This window comes from Orcinus orca, chromosome 1, assembly GCF_937001465.1.
Source record: "Orcinus orca chromosome 1, mOrcOrc1.1, whole genome shotgun sequence".
Lineage (NCBI taxonomy): Eukaryota > Metazoa > Chordata > Mammalia > Artiodactyla > Delphinidae > Orcinus > Orcinus orca.
In genome coordinates this window covers 169752958-169768786 of record NC_064559.1, presented here as the reverse complement: position 1 = coordinate 169768786, position 15829 = coordinate 169752958, and the positions used below count along the sequence as shown (strand labels likewise).

At 39.8% G+C, this 15829-nt stretch overlaps 1 protein-coding gene across 8 annotated transcripts in view; it reads left to right on the top strand.

Moving 5' to 3' along the window:
* Positions 1–15829, top strand: part of OSBPL9 (oxysterol binding protein like 9) — a 167526-nt gene that overhangs the window by 99378 nt on the left and 52319 nt on the right. The window contains exon 1 of one of the 8 annotated variants that reach the window (XM_049700112.1): positions 4719–4794. The exons of 5 other annotated variants lie outside the window; for them this stretch is intronic. Coding sequence is in view for 1 of the 3 variants with exons in the window: in XM_033435535.2 (XP_033291426.1) it covers positions 8292–8318 (27 nt within the window). In the remaining 2 variants the exon portion in view is untranslated. 2 more of the 8 variants (XM_033435535.2, XM_033435536.2) reach the window with 2 other exon arrangements.

Below are 15829 nucleotides of genomic sequence, written 5' to 3'. Positions count from 1 at the left end.
GATCTGTAAGTTACTCTGTGAGCTATGCTTTTTTTTTGTGTGTGAGCTATGCTTTTTAAAAGCAACTTCATAATTTCTATGAAGAATCTCTATGAATTCTTTTTAATGAATTTCTTCATAAGTTTCCTTTTTTTTTTTTTTTTTTGCGGTACGTGGGCCTCTCACTGTTGTGGCCTCTCCTGTTGTGGAGCACAGGCTCTGGACGCGCAGGCTCAGCAGCCATGGCTCACGGGCCCAGCTGCTCCGCGGCATGTGGGATCTTCCCCGACTGGGGCACAAACCCGCGTCCCCTTCATCGGCAGCCGGACTCTCAACCACTGCGCCAGCAGGGAAGCCCCATAAGTTTCTTTTTAATTTAGGCAGTTTTATAAATGACTAGCATCATTTTAGCAAATTTGTGATCCAGTAAGAAGATAAGTATATTAAGATTCAGATTAGACTGAATGTGGCAGATGAGATTCCCTCCACAGTTGGTTAGACTGATATTCAAGTCTCTATGTGATCTATTCTCAGACTGCCTTTCTAGACATTTCCACCACTGTACCCCTACATAAACCTACTAGAGTGCTGCCCTTTACTTGCTTTCCTCTGAACACATCTTTTCATTTCTGGTCTCTACATTCTTGTACATGATGCTCTGTCTCTCTGTAATGCCATCTGCCTCCACTCTGCCTTTGCATTCTGCCTCTTTTCTTCAAAGCCCAGTTCAGAACTGACCTCTTCCCCTGACCTACCCCTCCTCCCCCACCCCCCAAACTCAGTGATCTCTTTCCTTTGAATGTTACTCATTGCACAGTTCACTGAATCCTTACCATATTCTTTTTGTTATCCTTTAGAGTATATATAATTCCCACCTCGTCGGTTAGGATGCAGACTCCTTAAGGTCAGGTACTTAATTTGATCCAGTTTTGGAATATATGAGCTTTTGCTTTGAAGAGAATTTACATATCTTTGGGAATAACAAGAAGAAAAAGATAATTTTGGGAAGTCTTAGACTCTGATAGCTTTGATATTTTAAAATACATGTAGTAAAATGGGAAGTCAGACTCTGATAGCTTTGATATTTTAAAATACATGTAATAAAAAGAGTTATTTTTATATATATATTTTTTAAAGTTAATACATGCAGAAGATGGGACATTTAGAAGTATGTAATTGAATGTTGATTTGATTGGCAAAAAAAAATAAAGATTTTCTTCCCAGAGATGGTGAAGTATGGTGAAGGACTTGACTCTGGAACCAGAATGTCTTGGTTTGTATCCCAGTGCCACCACTTATTCTTGACATTACTCTGAGTTCCAATGTCCTCATCTATAAAATGAAGATAATAAAAGTACCTAATTTACAGGGTTGTTTTGATGATTAAATGAGTTAAATGTAAATTTGCTGAAATAATGCCTAGCTATAGTAATAACTTGGCAAATTTTAAGCCATTACTAATGCAACTACTACTCTTACCATTCCCACCCCCTGTACATTCTCAATGGTGCTCTCAATGGCATTCTAAATGGTGCTCGATAAATGATAGTTAAATAAAGAAATAATTGAAGGAATTAATGAACAAACACATGATGTATAGATTGCTTTTATATTGCTCTTTATTGAGAACTTTGAGATGTATTGTTTTTCCTGGCCTCATTAGATTTTATTTTTGTATCATGTAGGAAAATAGATGTGTTTTGTTTTTCTCCCTTGAAGCCCTTTGTTTCCCAAAGGAAGTGATTGCAATGTAGATGTGTCACTTCTTCCACAGGTAAAATGGTATGAAGTAGCCAGTTACTTAGGGTTCCTACAACAAAGGAAAATTCCGCTAAGGAATTTTGCCAATGTTGTTGCTGTTACTGAGGGCAGACAAATTTCTGGCTCCTAAATTGGAATTTAGGATTCAAGGATTCCTTTTTTTAAATAAATATTGTTGTAATAGTGGTGGCCTGTCTATCTTGAACTCTTGGTAAACAACTAAAAACAAATGATCCAATTTTATAGATGCTAAAGATTATTCCTTTAACTGCCAAAAATTTATTTTAACTGTGTTTTTATGGAAAACTTTTAGAACTTATATTTTCCTGCCTTCTCTTTATAAAAATAAAGTTTAAAACTTAAAAAAAATAGTTCATGCTCAATTCAGAACATATAGAGAATACAGAAAAGTTATTTATTTGGTAAATATTTATCAGACACTTATGTGTTCCATGCACTATACTAGTTGTAGAGGATATAATTGTGAATAAATGACATATTGTCCTTGTCTTTATGGAGCTCAGCCTAGTATAAAGAAGAAAATAAAAATCATGGGAATTGAATTTTTAAAAAACTACAGTAATGTCATAAGTAAGTCATGTTCCAAAAAAAATTTAGCTATGTAGGAGTATATAAAATAAAAGCAATAGTTTTTCCTACACCCCTTCTTTAGAGAAAAACATAGAGTTCCAGTTTGTTAACATCCTAATCCTAATGTAAAGTTAGTGTGCCTAAAAGCTGGAGCATTTAAAATGAAGAGTAATCACACAATACAAAGCCGTTTTATCCATCTTGTGGCAATGAGCTCTGTACTTCTAACCAGTTTTGGCAACTCACGTGGTTTTAATGAAACCTGTAAATTGTTTCAGAAGAAAGTTAAGTGACCAATGCAGAATTTAACTGTAAAAATTAGGGCAATAGCACCTTTCTCATATAATTTAAAAATTGAATGGTACTAAAAGGCTTATAATAGAAAAACATTAGCCTTCTGCCCCTCTGCTTTCTCTGTTTTCCTTGTTAGACTACCCATTTTCAACCTTTTTAGCTGTGTATACTGCTATATTTGTAGTGTAGTACCTGGCATTTCAGTCATTCATTAGACATTTATTAAGCAGTTAATACATGCCAGTCTCTGTGTGAGGAGATGCTAAAGATACAGTGATGAATAAGCAGTACACTATCATAATCATTGTGGGGTTGTGTAGAGGGTATTCATTCCTAACCTTGAACCAAATATTTTTTTGTTTGTTTGTTTCATAATGCATTATGAACTGCAAATAATTTATATAGAAACTTCTGGAACATGGTGGTCCTGATCACAAGTTAGGGACTGCTTCTGCTGTATGCCAAATGGTATATTTATTCCATCTGGCTAAATTTTCTATGTGAAAATTTATTGGCTGACTTTAATTTTGAGACTTCTGGGTACTGGTCAGACAAAATAGTGGAGCTACATATCCTGCTTCCAAGAGCTGTCCTTTAATGTTGTCTGCTCTAATCATTGGGCCTAAGTTGCTAGGCAAATTCCTAGGGACACTATGCGTTTTTTTCCCCTATTTTTGCTGCTTCTTTTCGTCTACTGTAATCAAAAGTATTTGTCATCTATCTCTAAAATGACATAAGAGTAGAATGTGATTTATAGGTAAACATTACTGGACTCTCTAGCAGAAATAATATTTTTGAAAGTAGTACATAAATTCTGTATAGTTAAAATGCTCTTTTCATCTTAATAGCTATAGGTAAAGTTGGCCTATTTTTTAGTCAATAGACTTCCTGTCATTTTTAAAGATCCCCCCTCACCCTGAACCTTAATGTTTTGATTTTTCTCAGATTGTGTTTTATACATGTTTTTGTGAGATGCAGCAAGAGGGAAATTTGGAGGTGTGCGGTTTTTTTTTTTAAGTTTTTCTTGTTTTGTATTTGTTTTTCAATCTTTTCCTCCAGGTTTATTGAGGATAATTTGACATAGATCACTGTATAAGTTTAAAGTATACAACATGATGATTTTTTTTAAATAAATTTATTTATATTTTATTTTATTTTTGGCTGTGTTGTGTCTTCGTTGCTGCACACGGTGAGTGGAGACTACTCTTCATGGCGGTGCGTGGGCTTCTCATTGAGGTGGCTTCTCTCATTGCAGAGCACGGGCTCTAGGTGTGCGGGCTTCAGTAGTTGTGGCACGTGGGCTCCGTATTTATGGCTTGCAGGCTTTAGAGCACAGGCTCAGTAGTTGTAGAGCACGGGTTTAGTTGCTCCACATATGTGGGATCTTCCCAGACCAGGGCTCGAACCCGCATCCCCTGCATTGGCAGGTGGATTCCTAACCACTGCGCCACCAGGGAAGTCCCCAATGATGTTTTTTATGCTTCTTAATCACTATATTCCATTCTTTTCTTGAACAACAAAAGAAATGAAGTAATTTAATTTAATCGCTTAGTAGCTTTAGTTATGTAGTTTGAAAAGTATTGAAGACCCCTTTGATACATGGGTTGGAAATCAGTTGTCATATATGACTTTAAGGCATTGGTCACTTAATATTCTTCTAAACAACTTGTAGATTTCTTTAAAAACACTTGAGTGTTTTTAAACATAAATTTGAGTTTTTTCCAACACAAATTTGGTTAGAAGTCCTATAGTTTTTTGGGATAAAATGGGTATGTTGCCTTGTATTGTTTAATTACTTTTCATTTTAAATGCTACATCTTTTGTGCACACTCACTTTACACTAGGACTAGGAAAATGAGAATTATATGTCTATAACACAGTTATCTCTAATATGAAACTGTGAAAAGGTAGACTCTGGACTGTAGCTATATTATTAAGAGACTGTCATAAGTCATATTCTCTATTGCCATTACACCAGTTTTAACACTTAGATCTATCAAAAGAAACCCTAATTATAATTGGTTCCACTAAATTTTTACTAGGACTTAACTATTTACACTACACTGTCAAAAATGATAGTGCCTTAGATTTTGAAGCTACTGACCCGTGATGATGATGATGATGATGATGGAAGATTTGGAGGACACTTAAAAAAAATCTGATATTTTGGTATGTACTGTGTCTTTTTTTAAATAAATTTATTTATTTTTTGGCTGCATTGGGTCTTCGTTGCTGTGTGTGGGCTTTCTCTAGCTGCGGTGAGCGGGGGCTACTCTTTGTTGCGGTGTGTGGGCTTCTCATTGTGGTGGCTTTACTTTGCTGCGGAGCACAGGCTCTAGGCATGCGGGCTGCAGTAGTTGTGGCACATGGGCTCAGTAATTGTGGCTCGTGGGCTCTACAGCTCAGGTTCAGTAGTTGTGGCGCATGGGGCTCAGTTGCTCCACAGCATATGGGATCTTCCCGGACCAGGGATCGAAACTGTGTTCGAACCATGTTGCCTGCATTGGCAGGCGGATTCTTAACCACTGTGCCACCAGGGAAGTCCTGGTGTGTACTGTTAAGTACAAAGTCCTTGATGACCCTATGGGTCTTTCTGTCTTGTTATGGAGTGAGAAAGAACACATGAAAATCACATGAAAGAACTGGTAATCAGGAATTACATAAATTAGTATTATGTCTCTTACAGGGTCAATTAGTACAATATATAGACAGAATTAGAGGTGTAGGCTTTTTTGCCCCTTGGCCTGGAGAACTGTTTGATCAGCCAATATTGAATTAAGCCCTCTGAGCTGCTCTGGCACAAAATTAACTGCTAGAAAAGCAGATATTAAAGGAAAACTGTAAAGGGTATTAGTGGAGGTTCTTAGACATTGACCTTGTCCATCTGGCAAAATTAATGTATTTTTCTCCATCACTGCTTATAGTTTAATTGATGCTTATCATAGAATTGATGTTTATTTTCAGACTCTGTTACTGTAGGAAATCCATTATTGAGCACCTAATATGTGCCAGGCATTTGGCTAAATTGAGGCTTTGATGAACAAAATCAGATAGATCCTTGCCTCTTTACCTCTTACAGTCTAGTGGTGAACATAAAACATTAAAGAAGTATGCAGACAGATAGAAAACCTTCAAGTTGCAGACTTTCAAAGATGCAAACGTGCATTCCATCAACATCAGTCATGAGTGAAATCGCAGTTTACCCTCTGTCTCCTATTGCTGATGATCCTTCAGCTCTACCATCTCCCAGCTCCTCTCCCTCCTCCAGTCAGTAACTCTTCTTGCCTGTTCACTCGATGCCAGCCCCTGTATGCCAGCTGTTGTACTGTACTACCGTACTTTTCAAGTTACTGTACTGTAAGATTAAAAATGTTTTCTTTATTTTTTGTGTTTGTTTTTTATGTATTATTTGTGTGAAAAATATTATAAACCTATTACAGTACAGTGCTATATAGCAGATTGTGTTATTTGGGTACCTAGGCCAACTTTGTTGGACTTACGAACAAATTGGACTTGCAAACACGTTCTCGGAACGGAACTCGTTCGTATGTAGGGGACTTACTGGAGCTGTAATAAGTTTTATAAAGGAGCGTTGCATGGGCTATGAGAGCATAAAATAGGAAGAATTCACATAGGCAGCGAGGAAATGATGATGAGTAGAAGTAAATTAAGTGAAGGGTGGGGATTAGGATTTCCCTGGTGGTGAAGTGGTTAAGACTCCGAGCTCCCAATGCCTAGGCCCCGGGTTCGATCCCTGTTCAGGGAACTAGATCCCACATGCCGCAACGAAGAGCTCGCATGTCGCAACTAAGGAACCCGCCTGCTGCAACTAAGACCCGGCACAACCAAATAAATAAATATTTTAAAAAAAAAGTGAAGGGTGGGGATTAGTTTCAAGGGGACAGTGTAAAAGACAAAGTAACCACAGGGGCCATGTGCCAAGGCCCTGAGGTTGGAAGGTCCAAGGCAAATTGAAGAAACATGAAAAAGGCCATTGTGTGGAGTGCAGAAAATGAGGGAGTGGAAGGTGTTAAGATGGAGCGAGGGGCAGGTAGGGCTAAACCTTGCACACCATTGCTGAATGCTGAGTTGTATCCTAAACACAATGGAAGGCAGTTGAAGTTCTTTAATGGGGCGGGGTGGGGTGAGATGGGAGTCATGACTTTGGTTTTGGAAACCAACTACTGTGGCCATAGTGTTGAGGATGAATTGGAGAAGCTTTAAGAAGCAGGAATACTTTACTAAGGAGATTGTTTCAAGAGGCTGGGACCTGTGATTGAGTGGTGGTGATGGAGAGAGGTAGAACTGAGATTGTATTCAGGAGGTAAAAATGGCAGAACGTGGTGATGGATTCAATGTGGAATGAGGAAAGTGTCAAGGACTGCCAGGTTTATGGTTCGCATATCGAGTGGATGGTAGTGGTTTTCATTTACTGATACAGGGAGGACTGGAAGAGGACCTGGCTTTTGAGGAAGGGGGTGCGGGAAGAAGAGAGTGCATTTGGTATTGGACGTTTTGAAAAAATTTGCATAAAACAAAACTTAAGGGCTCTTTAACACAGTGCAGCAAGCATCTATTGAGCCTTTTGTGCAGTGTACAATGTGCTAGTTGTAGGGGCTACCAGTAGAGCTACAAAAATTAATTAGATGCTTAGTTTAGTAGAATTACAGGTATATAAATAACCATAAGGAAAAAATAGTAAAAGCATAAGGTAATTGTTCTCCAGGTCAGTAAGTCAGTCATTTATTTACGTCTGGGATTTCCTGCATTTTGGATGGTTCTCTGCTGAGGTCCTCGAAGTCCGAACTTTCCATCTAATTTGAAGTTATGCCATTTGGATTCCTGAAGCATCTTCACAAGCCACCTACATTCCTTATGGAGCTGTGTCACAATAGCAAGCCTAGTGTTTCCCTGGATTAATAAAATAAAACAGGCACCCCTGCTTTTGTTTATTGATATAGTATCTCCTCCTCCCCCGCCTCGTGACACAAACAACTTTTCGGAAGTAAGCAAAAGCAGTTATCCAGATGAAACTTGGCTGCACAGCTGCCAAAATATTGGATGTCGAGCTAGCAGCGGGTGGGTGTAGGTGTAGCACGTTTACCTCTGCGACCGGGTCCTTCCCCAGTCGCCACCCTATGGGAATCTTCGGGGCCGAAGCCTCGAAGCCTAGCTGAGCTCCCTCGAGCCACGAGCTTCCTTTCCTGCGGGCTGCACTGGCGTGCCGAGGCGGCCGCGTGTCCCGAGGCACAGCTCCGGGCGTGGGAGCAGGTTCGGGCCCCGGGATGAGCCCTGGGCTCAGCGAGGAGGCGGCAGGGGAGCCGGGCTCTCCGGATGCTCGCCCGCCGCGGCAGGCCCCTCCCGCCTCTCCACCCCAAAATTGGCCTAACCGCCAATCGTCGGCCACTCACCTCCTTTTCAGCAGGTGGCCCATGGCCAATCGCCAGGGGTCTCTTTGCCAAGAGGCTACAGGGCCAGCCAATCGGGGCGGCCCCTAGGCCTGGGGCAGGAGTAGGGGAAGAGGGGCTGTCCCGGGGGACCGGCTGAAGCTGACTGGACCGACTGCGCGTCAGCCCGGTGATCCGGCGGAGGGAGGAGAAGAGGGGGTGCCCGGAAGCAGCCCTCGGCTCCCTCCCCTGGAGGCACACAGGGCGGGGCCTTGGCGAATGGCTTTCTTGACGGCTGCTTGCGGAGTGAGTAGACCCGGAGGGTCTGGGAGAGGGGCCGGCTCCCACCCCTGAGTCCCCAGGGACCCTGCTGCCTGCCCGGGCCGTGGGCGCGAATGTCGTTCTCTCCCTGCCTCCTTCCCGCCGCGCCCTGGGGTGAGTAGGACGACGTGGCCGCCCGAGCCCTCTCTTCTCTGGGACTCTCCTCACTTCCTCCGCCGGGATGGTTGGAGGCAGAGGCTAGGGGCCTAATTCTGTACCCCTGAGAGGTCATTCGCCACCAAACCAGCCTGGAGAGAATCGCTTCCCCTTTTTCGATTCATTTTCGTGGAACTCTGTTTTCCTTTCGAAAGCTGTCTCAAGATACTAAACGTAAGAGTTAAACTTTCTCTTAATGTGAAAGCCTAATTTTGACCAGTTGCCCATTAATAGAATTTCTAGTTGTGAGCCAAACATTTTCTGTTGTTTCAGTTTTGGCCCTGTGTTCTTGTCTGGCCCAGTATTTTTGTGTGTAATAATTATGGGTGCTATTATTTGTGAGTGTGAGTATGGAGAGGGGGGAGGCAGGTGGTTTTATGCTTTTTGGGTAGCTTGTGCAAAAATCGTGAAAACTTTGGAATAGTTGTAGGGGGGGTTCTTGTAAAAACTGCAGGGAAGGGTTTAAGTTTTCAGTAAGCTTGGTTATGGAAGGTTGAATATAAGCAATAGACCAGGAAGTATGTTTGAATCATGCATTTTTCGCTGCATTCCTACTACACTTCACAAGTATTTTTGTTATGAAAGAGCGAGAGATGTATTGATCAAGAAAACTAATTTTTGCTAATTTGAAGTTAACATTTGGCTTTGCTTGTTGATTAAACCGTTTACTTTTATCTGTGTTCAGGAAATCAAAAAGAAATCAAGTAATTATTTCTCCTAGTTTTGAGTGGAGAAGGTGGGAGAGATCTTAAAATAGTAGTTGCAGTTTTGATAGTTTTTGTAGAGAACTTTAAGTTGGAAATTCTCATCCACTGTGAGTCATCTCTCAGAACATTGCCTTTATTGAACTGAGTTTGTGATAAAGCTCTTTAATGAATAGTGTTAACATCTCTCATTTACTTAAAATTTAAAAAGTTTTTTTTCACTTTTTGTGTACGCCAGCAACTTAAATTAAATACCTATTACCTTTCCTAGCCCAGGGAAGATAAAAACCACTAAAAATCAGACTTTTAGTCTGGAGAACTTAAATGGGAAATTAGAAAGATAGCAGAGAAGCTGGATCTGTTTTCAAAGTGTCCTGAGTTTGGTTTTGACAGAGATGACATTTTACTTGAAGTGCCCGTCAGTAAATATTAGACTGCAGTGACTGTTGGTCACATCCATTTTGATGTTTCCAAAGTCCTAGCTGGTTTTGGGTGTTTTTTCCCTTTAGTGTGGAAAGATTGGATTCAGTAATAATCTAACCACTGAACCATCCCCAGTTGATAAGTTTGGTTCAGCCAGTAAAGAGCATTGTGATACAACCATATTCTGCTGATTGGAGAATCAGGCATTTGCATAGTTTGCAGTCTATTGCTTGAGACAAAGGATATCAGGCTTTTATTCTAAAAAGGAAATTCTAAGATGTCCCTTAGGATATATTGAGTTCTATCAGTATCTAAACTTTATAGTGTTGAGTAAGAACTGATGTTTATGGGGATTCTATAGAAAAAGACAGTTTTTATGTGTACTATAATGTACTTGGCCTAAAATTATATTTAGGAAGATTTTCCAGTAAAGGTTTAAACAAATATTATGTTTGAAAGAATAGTAGAATAGCTGAAAATGTGTTTAAGCCAAGTACCTCTCCCGAAGTATTTTAATTAATTGTAGTTCCACCACACACAGGCAATTAGTCATTTAAAGCCATTTTCCATCTCCCTTATTTTCCATGTCCGGTCACCAGGTCCTGTTAAATTTGCCTTAGTAATGTCTCTTGGATTTGGCCTCTTTTTTCCACCTGATAATGCTTTAATTCAGGCCGTCATCATCTCACCTAGACTTTTGCAAAACCTAACTAGTCTCCTTGTCTCTAGACTCCCTCTACCCATACTCTTTATCCACAGTCAGATCCCACTGAGTTACTGCTGTGCTTAAAATCTGTTTTGGCTCCCCCTTGCCAAAGCACAGATGCTGGGAATGTTCTTTAAGGCCCTTCACAATCTGGTCCTAATTTATTGCTCTTGAGTGTGGACTCAGCTGCGGGCAGCCTACCCGAGGCATCTACTCTAGCACTGTGAGCTGTTAACCATTTGGAACATGGCATAGCCTCTCATAGCTCTTGGTCCAGTCACAGCCTTTCCCTCTTGATTAGAATTATAATTGCTTAGCATTCAATCAAGTGATAAATCTCCACTTCTTCCTTTGACATACAGTTTGCATGTTACTTTTTCTTTGATGTCTTCCTTCCTTCAGGCAGAGAAAGTTAGAATTACTATTGTCCTTCATGTGCTACTACAGCACTTTGTTCATACTTCTGTACTATAAATTTTTGTGCACATATCTGATTCTTGGATTAGACTCTAACCTCCTTTATTCCTAGGGCCTTTGCCCCTAGTCCAGTGCTTGGTACATTGTGGGTGCTTAGGGGATCCTCATTAAATGATCAGAATATGTGGCTTAATCGTGTCCTAAGTGTGCAACCTTTGGCTCAGTGTACTGGAGCTGGGTTTATCCCTGTGAGTTAGAAATGTTTGCTAAGTCACCAAGCTCCCTGGTTGCTGTCACACCTGAGAGACAGGACTGGAGAAAATGTTTAGAAATAATGTTACAAATGGTGAGCAGATTTCCAGGCAAACTCCTCCTCCCCCAACCTACATGACTTCTGATATAGTTGAAAGAATACTAGCAGCAGTACCAGCACAAATTGGTTCTGTAGTAGTTAGTTTCATAGGAAAAAGCATGTTGCTGGCTAGAGAAGTCAGGGAGACTGCTTAGAAGGGGTGAAATCTGATCTCATTCCAGAAGATTAGGTAATGATTAATTATAATTGCTATTATCTGTATTGTCCTTAAAGATGTCCTTTGAAGGCATTGATAGTCCCTGGCACATAACGGATGTTCAGTGAATATTTGTGTTATGAAGGAAAGGTAATGGTTGCTCTGTGTGTGTTGTGGGACAGGGGAGATACTTGTAGCCCTTTCCACACTGGAGTTCATTTATTTCTGGAAACACCTTTAAGAACTTTGCTTCTTTGCTGTATTGACTTGAGCAGCTAATTTTGTTTTTTCTGAACTGTGCCACTTCAACCAAGTTATTCTGCTTACTTGGTTGTTTCTTTGCATTCTCTGCATTCCAGAGCATGTTTTTAAATCTGGTTGCATTAGTCTTCCTCATTCAGTTTCAAGGTTACACTAAATTTTTGCTTGTGTTTTAACATTTATTGTCCTATGGTGGAGGACCTGGCTGCAGTTACAACCTGTAAGTTCTTATTGTCTTTATTTAAATGAAATTAATTTTTTTAGAAAGTAAGTGGACCCCAGGTTTTTCCAGTATGATGAGGTATTTACTCACCTGGTGAATATGGTCATTTACCTGGATATACTGGCTTCACAGAATCTGAGAACTGGAAGGGATCTTAAAGTTTTAATTCGGCTTCTGCCTATTTTTATAATGGAGAAAACAGTTTCAGAGAAGACAAATGACTTGGCCAAGGTCACACAGTTAGAGATTAGAATAACTAGGACTACAGCCTATGATTCTTGCTCTTTTATTAGCTCTAGAGAGAACTGGAGTGCTACTCTGATGCTGCTATTCATTCACTGCTCACCTCACTCTCCAAGTCCCAGTAATTTTTCCAGTTCAGGCACTAATTTTGGTTTCCTTTCAGATTCAGTACCCAGATCTGAAAAATAGCATCTTACATACTTCTCCAAGAGAATATCATTCCTTATTTGGATTCCTTGTGCTTTCCAGTCTCTCTTTGTGCTTATATACTGGTTCCTCAGTCTGGGAAGATAGCTTTTCTGGTTATTCTCCATTTTCCTGCAGATTCATTCTATGCCCCTCTCTACTCCCTGCTTCAGGAGGCTGACCTTTACAGCCTGTGTCATCTGGAGTTCTTTATCCTCTGGCTTCTCGTAGGGTTTAGCCAATGGGAGGATGGAAGATAGAAGGAAGAAAAGAGAGAAGCTTTGGGGTATTTAGTCCTCTTTCTCTGCTTCCATGCATTTGTAGCAGTGGTTACAGCTAGAGTGTCCTTTGAGCCTACTTCGATTTACATTGTTTCGCTCCTTGTTCCTTCAGGCTTGGGAGTGGTGAAGGCTTCTTGCTGTTCCTAATTCTTGGGTACCTCAGCATCCCTTGTTAGTTTCCTTAACCCTGCCCTCATTTCTCTAGTCACTTGGTTAAAGAGTTCAAAAATCCCATCTGATTATGATGTTTCCCTCCCTTGCCCACTACTGTTAATAATTTCCCCCTCCCCATTACTGTCAGAATCCTGCACTCTAAAATGCTACCTCTGTGAAGCTTTTTTCATCCCCTTAACTTTCTCTTTTGAATCTCTTAGTATCTTTCTCATAACACTTAATCTGCCATGCTTGAATCAGTTATTTGTAGACAGATTTTATCTCCTGCTACACGTTTGAAACGCTTAGGGTGTGATCTGTATCTGCTTCATCTTGGCATGTCCAAAGCATCCAGCACAATGTTGTCATAGTCGTAAAAAACACCCAGTGAATAAACCATTACTGTAACACTGAATTCTAAGCCCAGAGTAGTATGTATAAAACTGTGCTCATGAGACTTGGCGGGAGAGAATGAGTTTCTAGAAGTTTGTTTCAGTTGTTCAGCTGGTCTTGCTTCTTGTACTGCCTGGGTGGTACAATGTCTTTCCTCCTGTTCAATTTCTCTTTTCTTAAAAACTTTCAATTAGCCTTAAAAATTTTCAGCATCCATACTTGTAATATAATAAATCATTAAGAATAATTAAATGTTATTTGTGATTTTTTTCCTGAGCACTCTGGTTTATAATCTGTAAGAACTTATTTGATTGTTTTTTTTTAATGTTTAAATCCTAACAGGTAGGTACATTTCAGAATTTCTTCATTCATTTACAAAAATTTTATCGAGCATTTGCTAGAAACCAAACACTAGCCTGGAGGATACAGTAGAGAACAAAAAGAGTCCTGTCCTGTCGGGCATATATTCTAATCATATTTTAGACCATTTTGATAGATTTCTGACAACAATTAGGGTAATCAGGGTAAATCAGGGTAATTTTGTACTGCACTTTTAACAGCCTTAGCAAAAACAACCTGTTTCCTTCTGTTTGATGTTCACTGGCAGCTAAAATTAGATATACAAAAACTGCTTCAGCATATATGATTTTTAAGGGATAAATGCCAAACCAGTTACAGAATCTGTTCTTTCCAATTCAGGGTTGTTGTTTTTGTTCTATTTTGTTTGGTTGTTTTGTGTGAGAAATAAGCCATTTAGTACTGATTGTCTGTTGGCCTGACTAGCTTATCATTTAACTTCCCTTGGGTGTTTCATTTTCAGTTTGTTATATTTTCCTACGTAGAGAGATCCAGTTTTGTTAGAGGAATATATTAGGTTTTCTTTGTGAAAACATTTCGTAATCAAATTTTCAGGTATTATGAATGAGTATGAGAATTCTGCAGTTATTTCAAAACTTGAACTATTAAAACATTAAGCTTAAGAATTCATGTGTTTAATGTGATTTTTTCCCTCATTATATGTAGAGCAGATTTGCATAAAACTTTCTAAAACTTCCGTTTTTGGTGGACTCTTGAAAACAGTGAGAGTTTTTGCTTTTCAAAATGCTGTGAAGCTTTGACCCACCTCCTAGAGAAATGGAAATAAGGACAAAAATTAACAAATGGGACCTAATGAAACTTAAAAGCTTTTGCACAGCAAAGGAAACCATAAACAAGACGAGAAGACAACCCTCAGAATGGGAGAAAATATTTGCAAATGAAGCAACTAACAGAGGATTAATCTCCAAAATATACAGGCAGCTCATGCAGCTCAATATCAAAAAAACAAACAACCCAATCTAAAAATGGGCTGAAGACCTAAATAGACATTTCTCCAAAGAAGATATACAGATTGCCAACAAACACATGAAAGGATGCTCAACATCACTAATCATTAGAGAAATGTAAATCAAAACCACAACGAGGTGTCACCTCACCTCACACCGGTCAGAATGGCCATCATCAAACAATCTACAAACAATAAGTGCTGGAGAAGATGTGGAGAAAAGGGAACCCTCTTGCACTGTTGGTGGGAATGTAAATTGATCTAGCCACTATGGAGAACAGTATGGAGGTTCCTTTAAAAACTAAAAATAGAATTACCATATGACCCAGCAATCCCACTACTGGGCATATACCCTGAGAAAACCATAATTCAGGAAGAGTCATGTACCACAATGTTCACTGCAGCACTATTTGCAATAGCCAGGACATGGAAGCAACCTAAGTGTCCATGGACAGATGAATGGATAAAGAAGGTGTGGCACGTATATACAATGGAATATTACTCAGCCATAAAAAGAAACGAAACTGAGTTATTTGTAGTGAGGTGGATGGACCTAGAGTCTGTCATACAGAGTGAAGTAAGTCAGAAAGAGAAAAACAAATACCGTATGCTAACACATATATATGGAATCTTAAAAAAAAAAAGTCCTGGTGAACCTAGTGGCAGGACAGGAATAAACATGCAGATGTAGAGAATGGACTTGAGGACACGGGGAGGGGGAGGGGTAAGCTGGGACGAAGTGAGAGAGTGTCATGGACATATATACACTACCAAATGTAAAATAGCTAGCTAGTGGGAAGAAGCCGCATAGCACAGGGAGATCAGCTCAGTGCTTTGTGACCACCTAGAGGGGTGGGATGGGGAGGGTGGGAGGGAGACACAGGAGGGAGGAGATATGGGGATATATGTATACGTATAGCTGATTCACTTTGTTATACAGCAGAAACTAACACACCATTGTAAAGCAATTACACTCCAGTAAAGATGTTTAAAAAAAAAAATGCTGTGAAGCTGAATGACAGGCAGTAATCTGAGGTTGGGAAGGGGAAGAATGTATTTTTTGCATCCCCTCTAGTAAGCAGCTCAGAGCTTATTTAAGATCCTGGAATGACTTAACCCAAGACTTTTAATTTTAAAAAAGATACTGTCAGTAGCCTGACCCACCAGTATATGAAAAAGAAAAGCTTTGGCTGATTGCCGAAACCACATGGTCAAACAGTGCTTTGTTGGGGGGGGTCATGTAATAGGTGTTTTTGTTTTTTATGAGTTTGCTTTTTTGAATGTTGACTCATGACCATGGAATTGGCAGGAAGGATGTGGGAAGAAAATTAGGTATTCTGCTTTGTTTTACTGGCCATTTTTCTTCTCAGCATTTATTCCAGTATAGCGGTGATTGCTAATTTTCAAGTGCATGGGTTTTTTTGTTTTTTGTTTTTGCTAGTTTGTACTTTATCTGTAAATAATGTTATAAGCTTTTTATGCTGTATTTTATTTTGCTTGGAAAGGTGTATCTGAGC